General features: G+C 33.5%; 2 protein-coding genes across 3 annotated transcripts; both read left to right on the top strand.

The window, feature by feature from the left end:
* Nucleotides 1–876: 876 nt before the first annotated feature.
* LOC110650832 (uncharacterized) lies at nt 877–10,988 on the top strand. Of its 2 annotated transcripts, none has more exons than XM_058137833.1 (11): nt 877–1,030; nt 1,684–1,985; nt 3,750–3,827; nt 3,943–4,505; nt 6,542–7,159; nt 7,326–7,480; nt 8,466–8,653; nt 8,749–8,882; nt 8,977–9,326; nt 9,403–9,506; nt 10,445–10,988. In XM_058137833.1, the coding sequence occupies exons 2-11, from the start codon at nt 1,688–1,690 to the stop codon at nt 10,513–10,515; spliced, it is 2,559 nt and encodes an 852-aa protein (XP_057993816.1). In that variant the 5' UTR covers nt 877–1,030; nt 1,684–1,687; the 3' UTR covers nt 10,516–10,988. The 2 variants fall into 2 exon arrangements, with proteins under 2 accessions (XP_057993816.1, XP_057993818.1); XM_058137835.1 differs by having other exon boundaries at nt 878–1,030; nt 8,749–8,886; nt 8,981–9,326.
* A 2,959-nt stretch (nt 10,989–13,947) lies between these two features.
* LOC110650833 (serine/threonine-protein kinase PBL34) lies at nt 13,948–19,743 on the top strand. Its single transcript, XM_021805952.2, has 6 exons — nt 13,948–14,886; nt 16,542–16,876; nt 17,036–17,171; nt 17,692–17,828; nt 17,906–18,029; nt 18,934–19,743. The coding sequence occupies exons 1-6, from the start codon at nt 14,676–14,678 to the stop codon at nt 19,464–19,466; spliced, it is 1,476 nt and encodes a 491-aa protein (XP_021661644.2). The 5' UTR covers nt 13,948–14,675; the 3' UTR covers nt 19,467–19,743.
* The last annotated feature ends 91 nt before the right edge of the window (nt 19,744–19,834 follow it).

Here is a 19,834-nt window from a genome sequence, read left to right as displayed (position 1 = left end):
TAATAATCAGAGTATAAAAGATAAAACTTATAAAATACATCAATTATATTCATCAACAAAATATATAAAAAAAAAATTACTACGATCATCAGGAAATGATATATATCTACAAAGATTTAAAAAAAATAAAAAATAAATCCTTTTATCTACTTTTATTAAAGAGAGTAAAAGATAATTAAATGTATAAAAAAAATCATAAATATAAAAAATTAGCCTTATTAACTATGAAAAATTAAAAAAGCCAAAAAAAATAATAATAAAAAAAAGCTACTGTCGACGAAAGAAAGTCAGCAATAGCCTTTCAAATTAAAGAAGAGAAATGCACACTTTTGAAGAAGGTAAACACTTATTAATAGAAATTCTCATCACGTGGAGTTTTAATCTGAGAAAATTTGAAATTACATACTTAGAATTGCCAGAGTCTGTATAAGCTGTTTTATACATGTTAGGATAAGTCCCATATTATAATATGAGAGAGACAAAGAAAAGAGAAAGAGAGAAATAAGGAAAGAATTATTAAAATAGTTAAGAAGTAAAAATAATTAAATAATTAAATAATTAATAAAATTAAATTTTAGAGATTAATTAATGTATTTTTTAAAATATAGATATTAATTAATTAGTTTTATTAAAATATTAAATAATAATTTAATTAATATTAATTAATAAAAAATTAATTGAATGGTTAAACATTTTAAAGAAAATAAAATATAAAAATAAATAAAATAAAATAATTAATTTTATTAAAATATAAAAATTAAATAATAATTTCGTTAAAATATAAAGGTTGAATAATACTTTTTTTTCTTATTTTAAATTTTTAAGTTAAAAAAGAAAAACTATTGGGCTGTGGAATTTCAAATCATGGATTGGGCTGGGAATGCCCTTCATTTTGAGTGAAGAAACTGAGACTCGTTTAAGCCCGAAAGATTTCTCTGCACCTGCTGGCTACTGCTGCTCGCATCTCTCCGCCCTGAGAAGTGGATCTCTCTCATTTCTCAGGCCAATATCCGGTCTGATCTCTGATCAGGTGGCTGTCACTCTATCATTTCTCAGAATTTTCATGCCTATCATCTCCTATAGGACCCAAATATGTCGAATCACAGATCAAGGATCCCCAAGCGTGCATTATACTGACTTACCTTTTTTTTTTTTTTTTTCTGTACATTTGCTGAATTTGCTTCAATGAGCGGGTCGATAGTTCACGATTTGGCCATTTTGTCACATTATAGTTTCATCTGTGCTTTTGATTTGCCTATATATGTATGTTTTGTACGTTTGTTCTTTGTTCAGTTCAATTGAAAATTTTTGGAAGCGTATGATTTTAAGCCTCCACATTGTTGTTCAATGGTTATGTGCTTTTGTATGCTAATTTTTTGAGCTTGTGAAAGTAAACTTTCCCATAATTCTTGCCCTAAGGAGTTTTATCTTATTGTGGTTTACTGTCACATGAAGAAGGATGAAGCCAAGGATCCTGTTCTGAATCATGATTTAGATTGCTTTATTAATTATAAATCGTTTCATTATATTTAGTTTTCATTGTCATTTAAGTTAGCAGGTGAGGTATACACTCTTTGTAGCACGGGCAGTGGAATTCTGGCCCCCTCCTACACCTAAACTTCTTGCTTTTTCATGTGATGGTTCACAGGAACAAAAATTCTAATATGCGGATACTTTTTGCAGGATAATGAATTTTCTGCAGCGGTATACTAGTGCTACCCACAACGTGGTGACTGAACAAGTTCCTGTACATGAACCTCCTGCAGACTCGCGTTATGCCTCAAAACCATCAGCAACTTTGGAGGGTCTTATAGCTGAAGATCCATTCCTCCAGTCTCCTCCAGCTGAAGGTCATGGTGGAGAGGCTCAGGCAACTGGAGATGAAAATGGCACTGTTGGTGGTGTGAGCTCAAAGAATTACTCTTTTGCAGTGGAGAACCACTTAGATGTTTCTGAAGGAGAAGGATGGATCACTATTCCACATGGTACTCCCTGACCATTTTAGTTAGGTTGTCTATATTAATTCATTTGGTATGTATGACTGCATGCACAGACAGTAATCTTATTGCTTAATGAGCATTGTAAAATTTTTCATCCTCCCTCATATTCTGGTTGTAGTGGAACTATCATAAATTGAACCCTTATCTAGGTTTTATGTTGTTTGTAGTTCAACCCATTATGTTTAGCTTTATATTGGAAAGATGCTTTTAGCTGCAGCCTAATTCTTGTCTTAAATCCAAGTATCTTTATTAGGTCAATGCCTACGATAAATTTCCTTATTGTGTGTGCAACATGTGTGGATAACTAAAATAGGAGGTCGTTGAGGGGGATGTGAGGTATGCACCTAGTGCTATTATGTTATAGATGTGATATTTATGGCAGATAACTCTCCTGTTACTTGCAAAAATAGCTTATAGTCAGTTGAGAGTGCTAGGATGCCAAAATTTTTTGAGTGGTATTATTGCTTGATAGGATTGATGGACATGTTGGGTGGGATTTCTTGGATTATGTGCTAGGTCCTTGGTGAACCTCACTATTACCTTAAGTTGGGGATCTTGTTCTGAAGCATCCGGATGAGTTAGGCTGTGAAGTCTTCTTTCTCTTCTCCTTTTTATAGGTGTTGACTGTTGAGTTACATGATAAGATTGTACCTAAAATGGAAAGCTTGTTTCTATTAGTAGTTTTTGGATGGTTTATCTTAGAAAGTGTTTTTTGCTCTGACATTAATATGACAAACAGTGTCCGTGGAAGAATATCTGTGAATGGCAGTAAGCTTCAATGTTTTGCTAACTGTCTAGGACTTGGATTTAGTTTGTCTTCTGCCAGGTCATAGTGTGTTGACAATTGATTACTGGTCCCATTAACTGTTTAGGAAGGGAATGTGTCTGGTTGGAGAATCTGAGGAAGAGTAATTTATGATCCAGACTATCTAATGTGATCTTGCCAAATTCGGCCTTTCTTGAAAGTGATTTGAAAGCTCCGTGAAGTTATGGTCTAAAATACAACTCATCAAGGATAAAAATTTCATGAAAATGGATATGATGTAAATTCCATAAGCAAATAAATCATTTGCTAATATGTTCTTTGTTTTTTGTCCAGTTGTCCAACAAGTTTATTTGGTTACAAGAAGGGTTTCAAATATGGCGATATTAACTGAATTGTAAAAAATTTGAGCCTGCCAATACGTTAATGTGATTTTTAAAAAATGGTGAAGTTCCATCCCTTGATTACTTTGGCTTTAATCAAATGGTGAAGGTATGTGAGAACAAAATTCGGGCTTGGCTGGTATCTGATGGAGTGCAGTTTAGGTTGGTTGATGTTGCAATTGCTGTTGGTGCTCTCTCCTTTGTTCTATGAAAAGGAGGAAATTAAATGATTTGTGCCATGTCCTTGTGTTATGAAAATATTAAATGCAACGTTATGGGATTATAATTAGAGTTGCAGACATGGATTTATGATTCACATTTGGATTTTTTTTTTCAATTACGAAATAGTTACAAATCCAAAATGAATGCTTGTATTATCCCTCCTATATATTGATCAAAGTACTCCTTTTACTCTCCCAAATCATTTATTCTTTTAACTACATAAAATATAGTATTAGTCTTCATGTTATTCATGTGTACTTCATTTGGAAATTAGTTTCACCAAGTCTTTCCTTGTTTTGTGGTCTTGATGCTTTATCAGAAAATCTCCATATAGTTTTTTAACTTTATTTTGGTGTTTTCTGCTTGATATGTTTTTTGCAGGGGAACTTCCTGATGGTTGGAATAATGCTCCGGATATACGTTCATTACGCTCCCTGGATCGGTCATTTGTTTTCCCTGGTGCCTATCTTATAGTCTTTTTGTTCTTCCACTACTAATATGCATGCATCAGTTATTGTACGTCCTGGAGATATTGTGTTAATTATATGATACCTGAACTTTATTTCCATTCCAGGTGAGCAAGTTCATATCCTGGCATGTTTGTCAGCATATAAGCAAGATACAGAAATTATTACTCCATTTAAAGTTGCTGCAGTCATGTCTAAAAATGGCATTGGACAAGACCCTGAAAAACAAAATGGGAATGCAAAAGAAGGAACAAGTTCGGTATCTGGAGAAGGTGAAGTGAGTACTGATGGTCAAGTTATAGACCAAAATGGGAATGAGCCATCAAAAAAGGAGATTGATCTACAAAAGGATATTTCTGCCAGTGAATCCATTCTCAGAATGGAAGATCACAAAAGACAAACTGAAATGTTATTGCAAAGATTTAGGAACTCTCACTTTTTTGTTAGGATTGCAGAGTCAGGGGAGCCACTTTGGTCAAAAAAAGGTGCGTCTGATCCGAAATCTTCTGAACTGGATGATCAGAACTCCAGTGAAAATGACAAAAAAACTGCAAATAACATGTCCCAACTTGGTGCTCTTATCGATAGAGGAGATTTTGATGCCTGTGTGTCTGGTGGAGCAGCAAGAAATGCTGTTAAATGTTTCTCTCTCTCTAATGGAGACATAGTGGTATGTGTCTGAGACCTCTATGTTCTTCACAATATAGCTTTTTCATCTGATTGACTTTTCACAAAAAAGTGCAGCCTTGTATTTTTACAATGTTCTTCCACTGATAAGTGACAACTACTAACAATGTTTTGGAAGTTCTGATTGCTTTCTTACACTCAAAACACACACTTTAAGTGTTGGAGCTGCTTGTTGTGCTTAATATCTCTGCCTGAATGGATGGTTTATAAATTGAACCATGTAAAATTCTTGTTTCTGCCTTTTGAAGTAGCCCCCAACTTCCCATCGTTGTGTTTTATTTTGTGTGAACTAGTTAGAGATCTGGGTTTGCTTGGCCTTGTATTATTTTTCTTAAAAGTATTGCATTGCACCCAAAAAAAAAAAAAAAAAACCCTCAATGTTGTAGTATTCAATCCTTGTCCCTTATATGCAAAGGAAAATTTCAATAGCCAACTGACATCCAGGATGATTGGGAGGCTTTGTAGCATGTGTATTGTTTCATATAGAGAAGGATGGTTTATCCTTTCAATTGCAATTTCTCTCTCTCTCTCTCTCTCTCTCTCTCTCTCTCTCTCTCTCTATGTGTGTGTGTGTGTGTGCGTGCATGTGTTTTTTTTTAGTTCCATTAAATAACAGTTTTCTTTTAGTGGATAAACTAGAAGATACTTTTTGCAGCTACTATTTGTTATCGAGTTTTTTTAATGGTTTTGTATCTTTTGCATCTTTTCCCAAGAAGCTTTAATCAAGATTGTGTATTGAATTTATGTCTGTATGTTATGTATAATTGAGACAGAAATTTAGAGAAAAGTTTCTAAAGTATTTAAGAAAATTTTACAGTAAAACTCCATTTTTTATGACATAATAATGACAGTTTCATAGAATGGCATGCAAATACACTTTTTCTTCAGACTATTTATGTATATCTGGATTAACTTGCAACATTTAATGGTTTATTAGCTTCTTGTGGGCATCCACAAATTACGGAATGATCATGTAAATATTTTTTGCATTTGTGAAGAAATCTTAATGCATGATATGATGTGAAGTGATACCATTTGATAAAGGGCCTGGTGACCTTCCTGGCCTGACCCGTCAGAACCCTCGGCTTGGATAGAGGGGTTTGGCCCTGCCTGATTTAGGCTTTCCTCCTAGATGAGTGGGCCTGAACCATGGTTTCAAATTGCGGTCGCATTCGTAGGTAACGGAAAAAGGCATGTAATGACCGTAATGTAACAGTAACGGCTTGGTGTTATGCAATTTTTTTAAAAAAATTTGTAAAGTTCATAAAATAATTATATATTTGTAGATACAAGTAAAATTAAAATACACAACTATATAATAAGCACAAATACATTAAATAAAGGCATTAAATCTATCATGTTTAGGCATCTTTAGCATTAAACAATTTATAGCTAGAATAGAGATATTTAATGATGATCTTAGCTTAGCAATAATAAGGGAGAGATTTTGTAGAAGAAAGGAGAAATTTGGGTTACAATTTGAGAGAATATGAGAGATATAGCAGCTATTGAAGGGAGAATACGTGAACAAAGAAAAAAGAAGCAAAATAACACTGTTTTCATGTGATTATAGCAGATGAATAATTAAAGTAATAGCTGTTACTATTATATAATGATAAATAACAGCCATTACCATTATGTAACGGTTGTAACGGCCGTTAAACTTGCAAGTCCAGATTTTTCTTTAAATAACGGTGTATTGCGTAGCGGGCCGTTCCAAAACATGTAAATAACACAACCGTTATTTGAAACCATGGCCTGAACTTCGTGTTTACATAAAGCCCATCTGATTAATAAAATATTATTATTATATATATATGTCTGATTAGTTGGGCTAGTCCATGCCCACATTTTGAGAAGTTAAAGGGAGGAGATACTGTTGGGAATATGCTTAGCAGGGTACTTAAGCATATCCTACTGACTATCTTACTACAACAACATGATTCTTATCTATGTTCATTTTAACCAGTTGGTTAGGCTACTGATTCTCATTCTATTTCTTTGTCTGGAAGGATGCAGCTACTTTTACAAGTTAATATTGGTGTTAATTTTATAAGAGATCCTGTTATTGAGATTCTTCAATTTGAGAAAAATCATGAGAGAAATCTGTCTGCTGAGAACTGGGACAACTTAAATGGGAATTATGACCCTTGTGGTGAATTGTTAAAATGGTTGCTTCCTTTGGATAACACTCTTCCTCCTCCAGCTCGTGCTCTATCTCCTCCTCATTTAGGTTCTGGTTCAGAAATTGGCGGGGCTTCTCAAAAGTCTGCCCCTTCTGGTTCTCAGCTCTTTTCTCATTTTAGAAGTTACTCCATGTCATCATTGCCTCAAAATACTGCATCATCTCCTCAACCTATTAAAACCCAAAGTTCTAAGCCCAGCTTTGACATTGGAGACTGGAGCCAGTACTCATCTCAGAAGTTATGGAAAAATCAAACAACAGGGGGCGATGGTCTTCTATCTTTCCGAGGTGTATCATTAGAGCGAGAGAGATTTTCTGTTCGTTGTGGGTTGGAAGGAATCTACATTCCAGGAAGGAGGTGGTGGAGGAAACTTGAAATAATTCAACCAGTAGAAATCCATTCTTTTGCTGCTGACTGCAATACAGATGACCTTCTCTGTGTCCAGATAAAGGTGGGCACTTAGAATTTTTACTACATCAAATTAGGAGATATAAGTATTAGAACTCTCTCTCCCCGCTGAATATCATATGATATATCTGATTGGTCTATTTAGATGCTTACTGTTATCTTCTTTAGTTTTTGTCAATTCCTAGTTAATTTATCAAGTTGCCTTGCAGAATGTTTCTCCAACAAGTAATCCCGATATTGTGATATACATAGATGCTATAACAATTGTTATTGAGGAGGCTTCAAAGCCTGGATCACCTTCATCATTACCAATTGCATGCATTGAAGCTGGAAATGACTACTGTTTACCAAATCTGGCCCTCAGGTTGTTGTCCCCTCTAGGTGTCTTAATGTTCTCTTATTTATTAATTGTTCAACTGAATTGTGCCCTGGTTAATCCAGTTTTCTTATATTTTGGTGGTCTATGCCTTGTGTTTGTTAGTATTTTGTACAAGAGTAGTAACCTACTTGTTCAGGTAATCCCAACACACCTAGTTAGACTAAGGTTAAAACAGGGACTTTTTGGTATGTACATTTCTTTAATTGGAGCAATCCCTTCGTTACGTGCATGAGAAATAAGTAATTACACTCTTGATTTTTGCATGCAGTTTACATTTGTAATGAAGCTTTGAATGTGATGCTGATGTCTGTTAATTTCAACCATCTAGGCGCGTGGAAGCCTATTCTTTTACTGCTAGTAGGTGTGTTAAAAATTTATTTGTTGCCAGTTCATGGTATAATGTTTTAGGGAGGAAAAAAGGAAGATGGGGAATAGAATCACTATAATATCACGGTCAAGTGTGCTGTTAATTAAATAAATTACCTTGGATAATGATAGGTTTCATATATGTGGAACATTGCTTATGTCTTATGATTTTGATAAAAGCCAAACTGCACTATGCTTTTAATTTTCTGTTTTTTCCTTTTTGTTTGACAAGATGAGTAGTTTTTGGTATATGTAAGAGAGGAAGCCTACAAGATATGCTTTATACCACCTGTCTTTTTTTATGAAGAGAAGAAAAACAGAAATAGCAAAAGCATTGGATATATAGAGTGGCTTAGTGGAATGGAGGAATGAATTTTATTTTTTTTGTTGTTATTTATGAAAAATGACCTGATTATGAATGTGGGATCCTGTGCATTGTATCTATGTCAGATTTTTCTCCATGCTACTAAAATTGTTCATTCGCATATAGATTTATCACTAAAGAAAGTTTTAACTATAATTACTGGTTTTATTAAAATAAAAATACTTTTTGGATTGGTGAAAAGTATCATTTGTCATGAGCTTATGAGTATCCCTGTGGCAGGAGGGGTGAAGAGCACTCTTTTATTCTTAAACCAGCATGTTCTATGCATAAGAATCTTAAAGTTAATGGTGAAAAAATTTCCCCGCCATCAAGTTCTCATCTTGCGCCGAATAACATTGAGGGAAGGAGGAGTTTTTCAAATGCCGATCAGTATGCAATTATGGTATCTTGTCGATGCAACTACACTGGTAAGTATCCTATTCTTCGTTATTTTATCATCTATCATATTTTTAACATTTTTCTTTTCTTAATTTTCTTATTTTATTGTCTGCATTGAATGAAGAATCAAGGCTGTTTTTCAAGCGGCCAACTAGTTGGCGACCACGTATCTTAAGGGATCTTATGATATCGGTCGCATCGGAAATGTCAGGACAATCTTCTGGATCTAATGAAAGAGCCTCTCAGCTTCCAGTTCAGGTTTCTTTTATTCTATGTTCTAATTTTTGTAATTTTTCTTTTTATTTTAGTTTGGTTTTTAGGTATTTAATTCTTGCCTTGTTGAAAATGCCAGGTACTAACCCTTCAGGCATCAAATTTAACATCTGAAGATCTAACTATGACAGTTCTTGCTCCTGCCTCATTTACTTCTCCTCCTTCAGTGGGGTCCTTGAGTTCACCAAGATCACCAATGAGTCCACTTGTTAGTTTGTCTGAGTCTATAGGTAGAACAAATGGGGAGAGACATGGTGCTGCAATTCAGAGGCTGAGCTCTGTGCCTCCATCAGAGAATCCAAAACAGAGTGGCAATGTTGGCATTCACTCTGTTTCTTTTAATGAGCTGTCTTCTCCAATATCTGATGTCATTTCTAGTAATGGTTTGGGTTGCACACACCTGTGGCTCCAGAGTAGAGTTCCATTAGGGTAATGCAACACTCCCTTCTTCTTTTCTTTTTCAGATACTGTTTGGACAGCAAATTACAATGTGTGATTGCATCAGATGTGTTCCTGCTCAGTCGACAGCTACCATCAAGCTTGAGTTACTTCCATTGACTGATGGCATAATTACACTGGACACGTTACAAATTGATGTTAAGGAGAAAGGTATTATTATCTTTACAGAATCCATCATCTGATTTCTTAATTTGAAAAGCTATATTTTGTTTATAAACTAGGTTTGTTCTGCTTTTAAGGTAGAAGAAGGCCCTGTCTTTATCATCAATTCTTATGAACTACCATTTATTCTTTTTCTTTGTTAATGCCCTTTCTCATAATCAGGGGCATAGTTGGATATCTGATCCCAAAAAAAAAAAAATTGCATTATGGGATATCTCATCCAAAAAGACTCAGTTGCACCAAGTACGTAGCTATCTTAAGTTATTTAGCCCATTAACTAACCATGAGGACAAAAACTATGGCGAGTTAATGGGCTAATGATATTTCAGTTGTAAACTAGGATTATTCTTCTTGTAACCTAACACTGTATGTATGTGAGCTATTCCCAAAATCTTTAAATGTTTTAGTATGAAGTACCAAAAATAATATGGATCATCAATGTCATCCTGCTTTTGCCCTGGTGCAATAGACATTTGTGGACTGACATAGAAGAAATGTGCGTTCAGTGTTCATGATTTATATAATTATTATTAGTGCTAAGGTAGATGCTATCTTGCTTGTGTTATTGCAAGTATTTTGAATGTTTTCATGACTCTACATGGATGGCTCTTGCACACAAATATGCACTAACATCCAATAGCCAGCAGTTTTCAGCCTGAAGAATGAAGTATTTGGTTGGCCTCATCTGTTACTTTAATGGCCTTAGCAGGCAGATGTATATGGGACAAGACAACTATCTGTTGTTTATGATCTATTGCTTTTACTGGCAATTAATCTATTTATCCGAAGAAATTTTGAATCCTATGATATAGCACCGCTCATCTTTTTGGTTCCTCCTTCCACATCATAGATGCATGTTTTCTAATAACTCAAATGGCCAGTCAACAGCTCGAGTTCTTATGTGTAATTAATTTCTTGTTGAACAGGTCTTACCTATGTCCCCGAGCAGTCACTGAAGATAAATGCAACTACGAGCATTTCCACTGGGATTGTTTAGGATGGATTAGTGTAATTTCTGTTTCTTGCCACACTTTGTATTGAGCCATGGAAAGGAATTTGAAGGGCTGTCTCATGCAGGACCTAGTTCTTGGTGTTCCTTGATGTTGTGGGAATGGTTCTGTTGCTTTTTTTTTCCAAGTTATAGCCTCAACTCATGTACTGTAAATCATGACCTCATATAGCCCCGTAATGGGAAGGAAATATACCCTTTATGGGTAGATTGAATTGCGTGGATCGTTCCAATTTAATACGTCAACGACACAGCACAGAATTCGTTCTTGTTCGTGTATTATATTCGCTGCTCTGTACACCCGTTTTTTCCTGTTACATTTATAGATGCAATAGGAGACCCTTTTGTTGTTTTTACCCGTTCCATAAAGGATTAGCATCTGTATGCTGGGACACACAACTGGTGATGTACAAATGAATTGTGTTGGTTTGGGTTTTTATTTATTTATTTATTTTGCCTGAGATTTCAATTTCATTAAGGGTAATTTACAGTTAAATTTTTGACATGTAGCAAAACTCACAAGTTAGTTTTTAATTTATTTTTAAGTAATAATTTGATTTTTAAATTTAAATTTAGTTAATAAATTAGTCTCTGGTGTTAATTATTTTTTAATTTAAAATAACTTAGTCTTTCAATTTATATTTTATGATGTCGAGAGTTTTACATCTAAAAATTACAAAATAACTCAAAAGCTATTTACTTAACTGGTTAGTTCTTATCTTGTAACAATGGTTAGTCTAAATCAAAATAAGTTTATCTCACGCTTCACAAATACTCGTTTCAATATATTTAATCGTCTCTATATGTTCAATTCAATTTAGTAATATGGTATCAAAGTAGATCCAGCTCGGTTTTATTTAAGTGTCAAGACTTCTAATATAGTCGCTGCATCAATTCAAAGTTTTTGGAAGAGGATTTCAACTTTTAGTGTCAATTCAAATGGTTACCATTTAAGAGGGAGTGTCAAGAGTTGCATATCTAAATATTACAAATAACTCAAAGGGTTTATGAGGGTGAAAAGGTTAGCTACCTAATTAATTAGTTTTAACCTTTTATTAATGATTGGTCTAAGTCCAAGTAATTTCATTACAAGCTTATGAAGTCTTGCATTTCCTCACTCATTCGCTTCTATCCATTCAATTCAATTTAGTAAAATATTTAAAAAAAATTCATAATTTGATTAAAAAAAATTAAAATACTTAAATTATAATAAAATACTTCTTAATTTGATTAAATTATCTTTTATCTCACCTAATTAATAGAAAGAGGAGAAGATGTTAAGATGAATTTTAGAAAATTATGTAAATAATTTTTGTGTTTTGTAAATATAAAAATAAAACTGGAAAAAAAAAATTAATATTCTTTAATCTTCTCAAAATGACAAATAATTATGAATAAATTTAAAGCCTGACATATAAAAGTGGATAAAAAAAATAGTTTTCACATCTTAAATTTATAATTTTATATTTAAATAATGGGAAATAGTTGAGGGATAAACATTTAATATGGATCAAAGATTTTTGATAACATGGAATACCTTGTTTACCCTTCATAATTTTGGAGGCAAAATTTCCCTCTTATAATTTTCCTCCAACTCTATTTATTAATTCTTTTTTTAACAAATAATAATTATATTTTTAAAAAAAACTTATTCTCTTAAAAAAGATAGTTATGTATATATTAAAATTAAGAATATGTATAAAGTTGTATGTTTTATAAAAAAATTATAATTTTGTAAAATTATAATTGCTTTAATAAATATATTTATTTATTATATAGTACATTGAGTCAATCTATATTGATCATTTATTATTTAGTCAACTGAACTTTTAATTAAGTAAATTGAATCAATTAATCATGTGTAATGTTACATCGATCATAAATATTTTAGTTAATTATAACTATTATTATTTAACTGATTCAATTGAATATATATTTTAATTAATTAAATGAATTTGAGTATGTAATATATTATATTAATTATATATTTTATTCAATTGAATCTTTAACTGAGTAAATTTAACTAATTAATTATATATAACTAATTGATTATATGTAATGTCGTATTAATAATATATATTTTAATCAATTGTGATCATTATCATTTAATTGATTTAATAGGATATATACGAGTCACTTAAATTAATTGATTATATATAACAACACATTGATTATATATATTTTATATCAATTATGATAATTATTATTTAAATAATTTATTTATATATATTCTATAAATTATTATTAAATAAATTTAATTAAATTTTAATATGTAAACTAATTAAAATTTTAAATAATAATATATAATTATTTATAATAAATTAAAATTTTTATAATAATAAATTTATTTATATAATCAAGTTGATTCATTAATATAAAATAATTTTAAATGATAGACAAATCACTCCTTTTCATCGGAGTAACAGCCGAATGATTTAAGCAAAACAAAAACTGAAAAACTTAAAAGTCACTATCAAATCATAGGATAGGATAGGATAGGATGGATGGTGTTGCCTATTCTTTCATCACGAGTGCCAGGTGTAGTTAAAAAAATAATAAAAAATTACTAATGCCAAGCCAACGCACGTCAATACTGCTACTCACTACTTCTACTACTTCCTGTATTGACCGCTTCACTACAATTTATCATCAGCCTTCTTTTATTTTATATATACAAGTAAACAAAGTCTTGACTTTGGATTTTGCCTTTTGGTGTCCTACATTATATATGAAGTGTATACATATAAAATTTATATGAAAATAAAAATTTTATTAAAATTTATAATTTTGTTAATTATTTATTTTTATTATTAAATTTTATATATATGTATTTTTTTATTTAAAATAAAAAAAATAAATAGTTTGAGCAGATATAATATATATGTTATATCTACGTAGATTATATAGATTGATGCTTCGACGTCTCATATTATTTATGAAGTATGCATGCATAGAGTTTATATAAAATAAAAATCCTATTAAAATTTAATTTATTTTTGTTAATAAATTATATATATATATGTATTCTCTCATTTAAAATAAAAAAAAAACTTTAAATTTATACTCTTAAATAAAATTATATTTTTACTATATTTATTATTTTTTATTTCAATAATAATTAAGTTGAATATTAAATCACCCATATTTCATAATATTATCATGTTACTTAAAGATTAAAGGTTTTATAAAAATTAAAATGTTAAAAATTAGTTAATTTTATTTGAAAAATAAATATAATATAATATAATAAAGGCGGAGGCGGAGGGAGACGCATCCATAGAAGCGGCCACAGATAAAATTTAACACGCGCGCTGTTGTCCGCCCCTCCAAACCAAAGGAAGGAACAGACACGTCATCATCAAGGTGGGACCCCTTTTATTTTCTTTTAGTTTCACTATCCTGCCCGAACTTCCCCACGTTTTTCCACTTCTGCGTCTGCCCGAACTGCCCGCCCCCGTGCTTCCTCACCCTCAGTTTACCACCTCTCTCTCAACACTCCGCACTGTCCGTCGGACGCCTCTCGGGCAGCCCAAAACTACCCTCCCCCGTTGCCCGTATTCTCTGGGCAGCTCCATTTTACTTTTTCCAGTCTTCGATTCCATTAAAAAAAAAAAAAAAAGGAGCATAGAATCGATAATAGGAAACGAAGAGAGAGAGAGAAGGAAGGAAGGATTTATCTGATTTTGTTGGGGCAAATATATTTATTTTTTTTGCAAATTTATTTTTTTTGCTTTTAAACTGGTCAGCTTTGTGTCTGTGCGGCTGTATGTATTGGAGATTTTTTTTTTTTGGAGATTTTTGTAATCTTGAGATCAGACATTTCCTGATATTAACTGAGATGGATTGGTTTTGTTTGTCAAAGAAGAAATCGAATGACCAAAACTACTTTTATTGTCTGTCTAAATAGTTTCCACAACTTGATTGGGGTTGTCATTTTTTGCCTTGTTCATGTGATTAGCTCTCTTGCTCAACTGGTTCTTTGGTTGTTTAACAGAAATTGTTAAATTTCAGTGCTTTTCTGCCTTCTTTTTCCCCTTTCCCCTTCTTTTTGGGTTATGTGAAGATAGATTTTGGTGGGGGGTTGGGATTTGGGGGTTTTTGGATGAAAAGTGGGTCTGGGTGTTTAGAGTTTTTTGAGAGTGAAGAGGATGGGATTAGGCAGTGAAGATGGAAAAGTGAAGACTTCTTGGGATGCGTGCCAATCAAAGGGAAGGGGGAAGAAGAAAGACAGTGGTGGTAGTGGGGATGTCGTGGAGAAGTCAGCGACTGGGTGTTGGGTCAAGTTCAGGTTTATAGGGAGCTGCATTTCTTCAAGATCCAAAGTTGATAGCTCTGTTAGTGGGACGAGTACTCATTGCGGTAATTCATACTTCTCTAGAGAATTTTGTTTTATTAGATGATATTGCTTCAATTTTTTGGTTGACCAGTGTAGATTGTTTACTTGGTTCTTGTTTTTCTTGGATTGGTGTGCCGATTTTAGCCGGGCATAATTTGTAGATATTGTTTATTCTAATTTGCAGTAGATTTTTAGTTCTTTATTTTGCCAATAATAAATCCAAGAGCAGCTAAACACTAGGAATTTTGGATTCCTGCACCATCAACAAGCTGCTTGAATATTCAACCCTCACAACGAGTTGAATTTGCATGGTAAAGGGGTTCTTATCAAAACTTGGATTTTCCAAAATTTTCCAAAACTGAGAGTCAAATTATGGACTTATCTATAATTGCTGGACTGTGGCAAGGACATGGAATTATTATCTGAAATTTCATTCTCAACTATTTCTGATTGTAGTAACTAGTAAAAGGTTGAGTAAACTTATATTCTGATTCCTTGGTAGATCAATAAAGCAATGTGATTGGTATGCATTTTACTCTGATTCAGGTGCTATTCACTTGATTGAGTTGAAGTTATGATTAGATTTGGGCCTAATCACTCATCCTAGCTAGCTGGAGTGTCATACGTTGTTATAATTTGGTTGTATGTCTTGAGTTCTATGCTTTCTTTAGAATTCAACTTAACAAAGTAAGGCTTGATCCCAAATCTATTTCTTTATAAGTCAACTTAACTCAATTTCTATGCTTTGTTTATGAAACTGACTAAAATCCTTTTTTCTTAGAAGCTGGTTGACTACTTTTAAACTTTCTAAGAATACTTGATATAAGTCTGGCTGAGTTTCTCTTTCATATCAAGTCCTCACAACTTTAGTTTCTCAGACATGTAATAATTTCATCATTTTGTATGATAAATCACATTGGGGGAATGGTGGGACCAGCTAATTCTAGTTGACCATTGAACTTAAACTGACTTCTTCAATGATTGTGCCCATGTTTCTGATTTCAAAACACTGGTGGTGAGTTTGTAGATGTGGCATGTTCACTGTTTGTAGTAGCAATGGTGGTGAGATGGCAGGAGGCTGTAACGCAAACATTCCATGTTGATGATAATAGTGGTAAAGAACAGATTGCATGAGGGATCTGAGTCCTGAATGCCTGATGGAATTAGAGAAGTCTTGGAAGTGCAGGATTGATTTGATTGTATTGAAATCTCATTAAGATAGGGTTAGCTGGGTTGGAAGAGAGGTTATCATGTTTACTTAAAAACTTAAAATGTCAAAACGTGGTTGTATGCGATGCTTGTTACCAGTTCAAGTCAAAACACCATATTTCAATTTCAAATTTGGCTATTGGTTAGTAGGCCAATTGCTAGTCCAGTTCATTTTCTGATATATTAGACAAGTGTGCATGTGTTGCACTGCAGTATGTATTTATTTCCCTTTTCTTTTCCGTTTCAAAAGCCCTTTTCATTATGGTTGATGTTTCACTTGTACTTATGGGCATAAATGTATGTGTTTCAAAGAAATTGTAATGGAAGTTATTCTATCTGGAGGACTCTTGTAGCATAACAGATCTATGTCAATGTTAATGCTATGACTGATTCCCATAATGTTGCCTTTAGTAATTTCTTGGTGGTATATATATTTTTAATTTGGATAATTTTATGTTTGGATCAACAGAAAGTAAGTCCACAAATGATACAAGCAGAGACCAACCAGCTGCTCCTGTAATCTCATCTACAACCACAAGTAATACAGAAAGTAATTCATCAACCTCCAAACTTGAAGAGGACCTAAAAATTGCTTCTCGACTGCGAAAATTTACATTTAATGATCTTAAGTTGGCAACGAGAAATTTTAGACCTGAGAGTCTTCTTGGTGAAGGTGGTTTTGGCTGTGTGTTTAAGGGATGGATTGAGGAAAATGGAACTGCTCCAGTGAAACCTGGTACAGGACTTACTGTTGCCGTTAAAACCCTTAATCATGATGGGCTTCAGGGTCATAAAGAGTGGTTGGTATGGAACTTACCTAATCTGTTCCACTACCTACATAAGATGTTGACTACTGCATTTTTTTTTCCCTTCTTTTTTTTTATCTGTGTTTAATGTTGTTGTATTGAATAATATTTTGCATTAACAATTTTTCTTTTGATTCATGGCTCATCTATGTGGCAGGCTGAAGTGAATTTTCTTGGTGATCTTGTTCATCCTAACTTGGTTAAACTGATCGGTTATTGCATTGAAGATGATCAGAGGCTGCTAGTCTATGAGTTTATGCCTCGAGGAAGCCTCGAGAACCACCTATTTAGAAGTAACTGCCCCTCCTATCCCCCTACCCCCCCTCCCCTCCTTTCGTTTTCATTTAGTCACCTCTTTTCACATCCTGTTGCTGAAGTTTTTGAGCTTCTTATATGAAAGTAAAGTAGGATCAAGGATGTGCATGCCAGCTTGTCCTAGCAATTTTTGTTTTCTTGTTACTCATGAGTGGTTTGTGATACTTGCAAAATAATTGTTTTTATGTATAATAAAATTGACAAGATATCTATTTATAATGTTTATGCAAACTGGACAAGTATATTCTGAACATTTCTTTTTGCACATGCTTGTTTATGTATATGTGAATCTATTTTCACACGCTGAAGACTCTGGATATGTGTGGTTTCATTGGATGAGGCACTACATGAAAATATGAAAATATTTCTTTGTGACACTATATCATCTTTTTCTAGCATGGCCGGAGTCTGAATTTGCATTAACAGATTTTGCCTTTACTGTGAATTTGGCATTAATGTAGATTTTAAGTTCCCATTTGATAATGATTTTATTTGCAGGATCTCTGCCTCTTCCATGGTCCATAAGGATGAAAATTGCCCTAGGTGCTGCAAAAGGTCTTGCTTTTCTTCATGAAGAAGCGGAAAGGCTAGTCATATATCGCGATTTTAAGACCTCCAATATTCTATTAGATGCGGTATATTATGAAACTTTGGCAACATTGAATTTCTTAATTTATATGATGTTCACTTCTCTAATAACTTGCCATTCCAGGATTATAATGCCAAGCTTTCTGATTTTGGACTTGCTAAAGATGGTCCTGAGGGAGATAAGACACATGTATCTACACGTGTCATGGGAACATATGGTTATGCAGCCCCAGAATATGTGATGACTGGTAAGTATAATTTAGTATGAATAACTTTGCTCCATTTACCATCTCTCTTCAACTTCATTTAATCAAGATTAGAAGTTTTTTTTTTTATTTTTTTTCTTTTTAGAAAAAATAAGATATAATGAAAATATTAAGTCATTTTTTACCGTTTAGATACTTATCATTTTTCTGTTCTTGTCTATTCCTTAGTCCACTTACTTTTCTGCACCAATACATTTATCGGTCCATGTTGTGCATTGCCAAACCATTGATTGAAATGGAATGTTCCATGTCCAATTTGATTGGGCGTTACCTCTTACATGGTTAGGAATTCAGCATATTTTTGTTCCTTGGATAACTTATTGGTAACTATATTTTTTCTTTTCTGAGTGAATGCAATATTAGGCATGAAAATTTGGTTGATGCTTTTAAAATATGCAAATTGCTAGGAAGGTTGAAGCATTGGGTCATTTCCTTTAGCCAAAGCTTGTGCTCATATTAACGGAGACCGAATTTTGTTTGGTCAAACAACGGAAACTAATGCCATAGTCGTGGATATATCTTTTTCTGTTGTAGATATGCATTGCTTCTGATCTCAATAGCATAAGTTTACTGCAGTATCTGTCCTGTTAGGACCATTTCTAGTCATGTTTGGGAGTCTGAACTGTAATGATTTGAGCAGAGATTTGACATTTTGATGGTAAATATGCCCATTTAATTAACCAGCTGTTGTCAAGAATACATTTTCTTACTGATGACCTGAGCATGGAGATAGATCCATCATTTAAATATATATATATATACACACACATATTTTCTTTGCTTAGCTGGATATAATAATCTCAAGATGCTATCAAAATACATGTAGACTGGACTCTTTTACTTCTTCCATTGAGTCTTTAACAGATTAAAACTTTTCATGTCTCAGGGCATCTCACATCAAAGAGTGATGTCTATAGTTTTGGTGTAGTTTTACTTGAAATGATAACTGGCAGAAGATCCATGGATAAGAACCGACCTATTGGAGAACATAACCTTGTGGAATGGGCTCGGCCACATCTAGGAGAGAGGAGAAGATTCTACAGATTGATAGATCCTCGGCTTGAAGGCCACTTTTCCATAAAAGGTGCCCAGAAAACGGCACAACTGGCTGCTCACTGTCTTAGCCGGGATCCAAAAGCCAGGCCCCTGATGAGTGAAGTTGTGGAGGTGCTGAAGCCTCTGCCAAATCTTAAGGACATGGCAAGCTCATCATATTATTTCCAGACCATGCAAGCTGAGCGAGCTGTATCCAGCCCAAATGCCAAAAATATCAGCCGAACACAAGGAGGATTTTTGAGGAATGGACAGCAACAGAGGAGTCTTTCAATAACAAATGGTTCCCATGCATCTCCTTACCACCATCAATACCCTCATCAATCGCCGAAACCCAATGGAAAAACCATAGCATGGGGTCAGTAATTATCTGCTTTACTCCAACCCTTTTCATCATTCATTTCTTTTTCCCGTTGTTCCCAGTATAGATTTATTTTCTGTGAAAGCGTTTCTTCTTGGACAACACTGGAAAAAGCAACAGAGGAACATGTCCGCCCCATGTTGTGTTTAGAATGATGACCTCCCAGCAGGGAAGAATCTTAGGCAGGTGAAGCTTATGGAGAAAAACTGTCAACACTATGTTACCACAGAATGTATTGAAATGTTTAAAGATTATTTCTCTTTATGAGCATTTTTTCCCTCACTCCGCTTCACTCTTCATTCCCGTGCTATAAACCTGAAATCAATGCCGATGTTGCCATGGGAACACCTGTGCAATGTTAACCAAGTTCTGA

This window comes from Hevea brasiliensis, chromosome 2 (genome assembly GCF_030052815.1).
Source record: "Hevea brasiliensis isolate MT/VB/25A 57/8 chromosome 2, ASM3005281v1, whole genome shotgun sequence".
NCBI classification, from domain to species: Eukaryota; Viridiplantae; Streptophyta; class Magnoliopsida; order Malpighiales; family Euphorbiaceae; genus Hevea; species Hevea brasiliensis.
Note: the sequence above shows the minus strand (reverse complement) of the source record. Positions and strands in the feature narration are given on the sequence as shown.

What these genes read in the sequence shown, in the direction of transcription:
- LOC110650832 (XM_058137833.1), top strand. Translation starts at nt 1,688, where the DNA reads ATGAATTTTCTGCAGCGGTATACTAGTGCTACCCACAACGTGGTGACT. An exon ending in TTCTCTGTGTCCAGATAAAG is followed by an intron (nt 7,160 to 7,325) that starts GTGGGCACTTAG and finishes GTTGCCTTGCAG; the next exon opens with AATGTTTCTCCAACAAGTAA. An exon ending in TTGTCGATGCAACTACACTG is followed by an intron (nt 8,654 to 8,748) that starts GTAAGTATCCTA and finishes CATTGAATGAAG; the next exon opens with AATCAAGGCTGTTTTTCAAG.
- LOC110650833 (XM_021805952.2), top strand. Translation starts at nt 14,676, where the DNA reads ATGGGATTAGGCAGTGAAGATGGAAAAGTGAAGACTTCTTGGGATGCG. An exon ending in TGGGACGAGTACTCATTGCG is followed by an intron (nt 14,887 to 16,541) that starts GTAATTCATACT and finishes TTGGATCAACAG; the next exon opens with AAAGTAAGTCCACAAATGAT. An exon ending in CGAGAACCACCTATTTAGAA is followed by an intron (nt 17,172 to 17,691) that starts GTAACTGCCCCT and finishes TTTTATTTGCAG; the next exon opens with GATCTCTGCCTCTTCCATGG.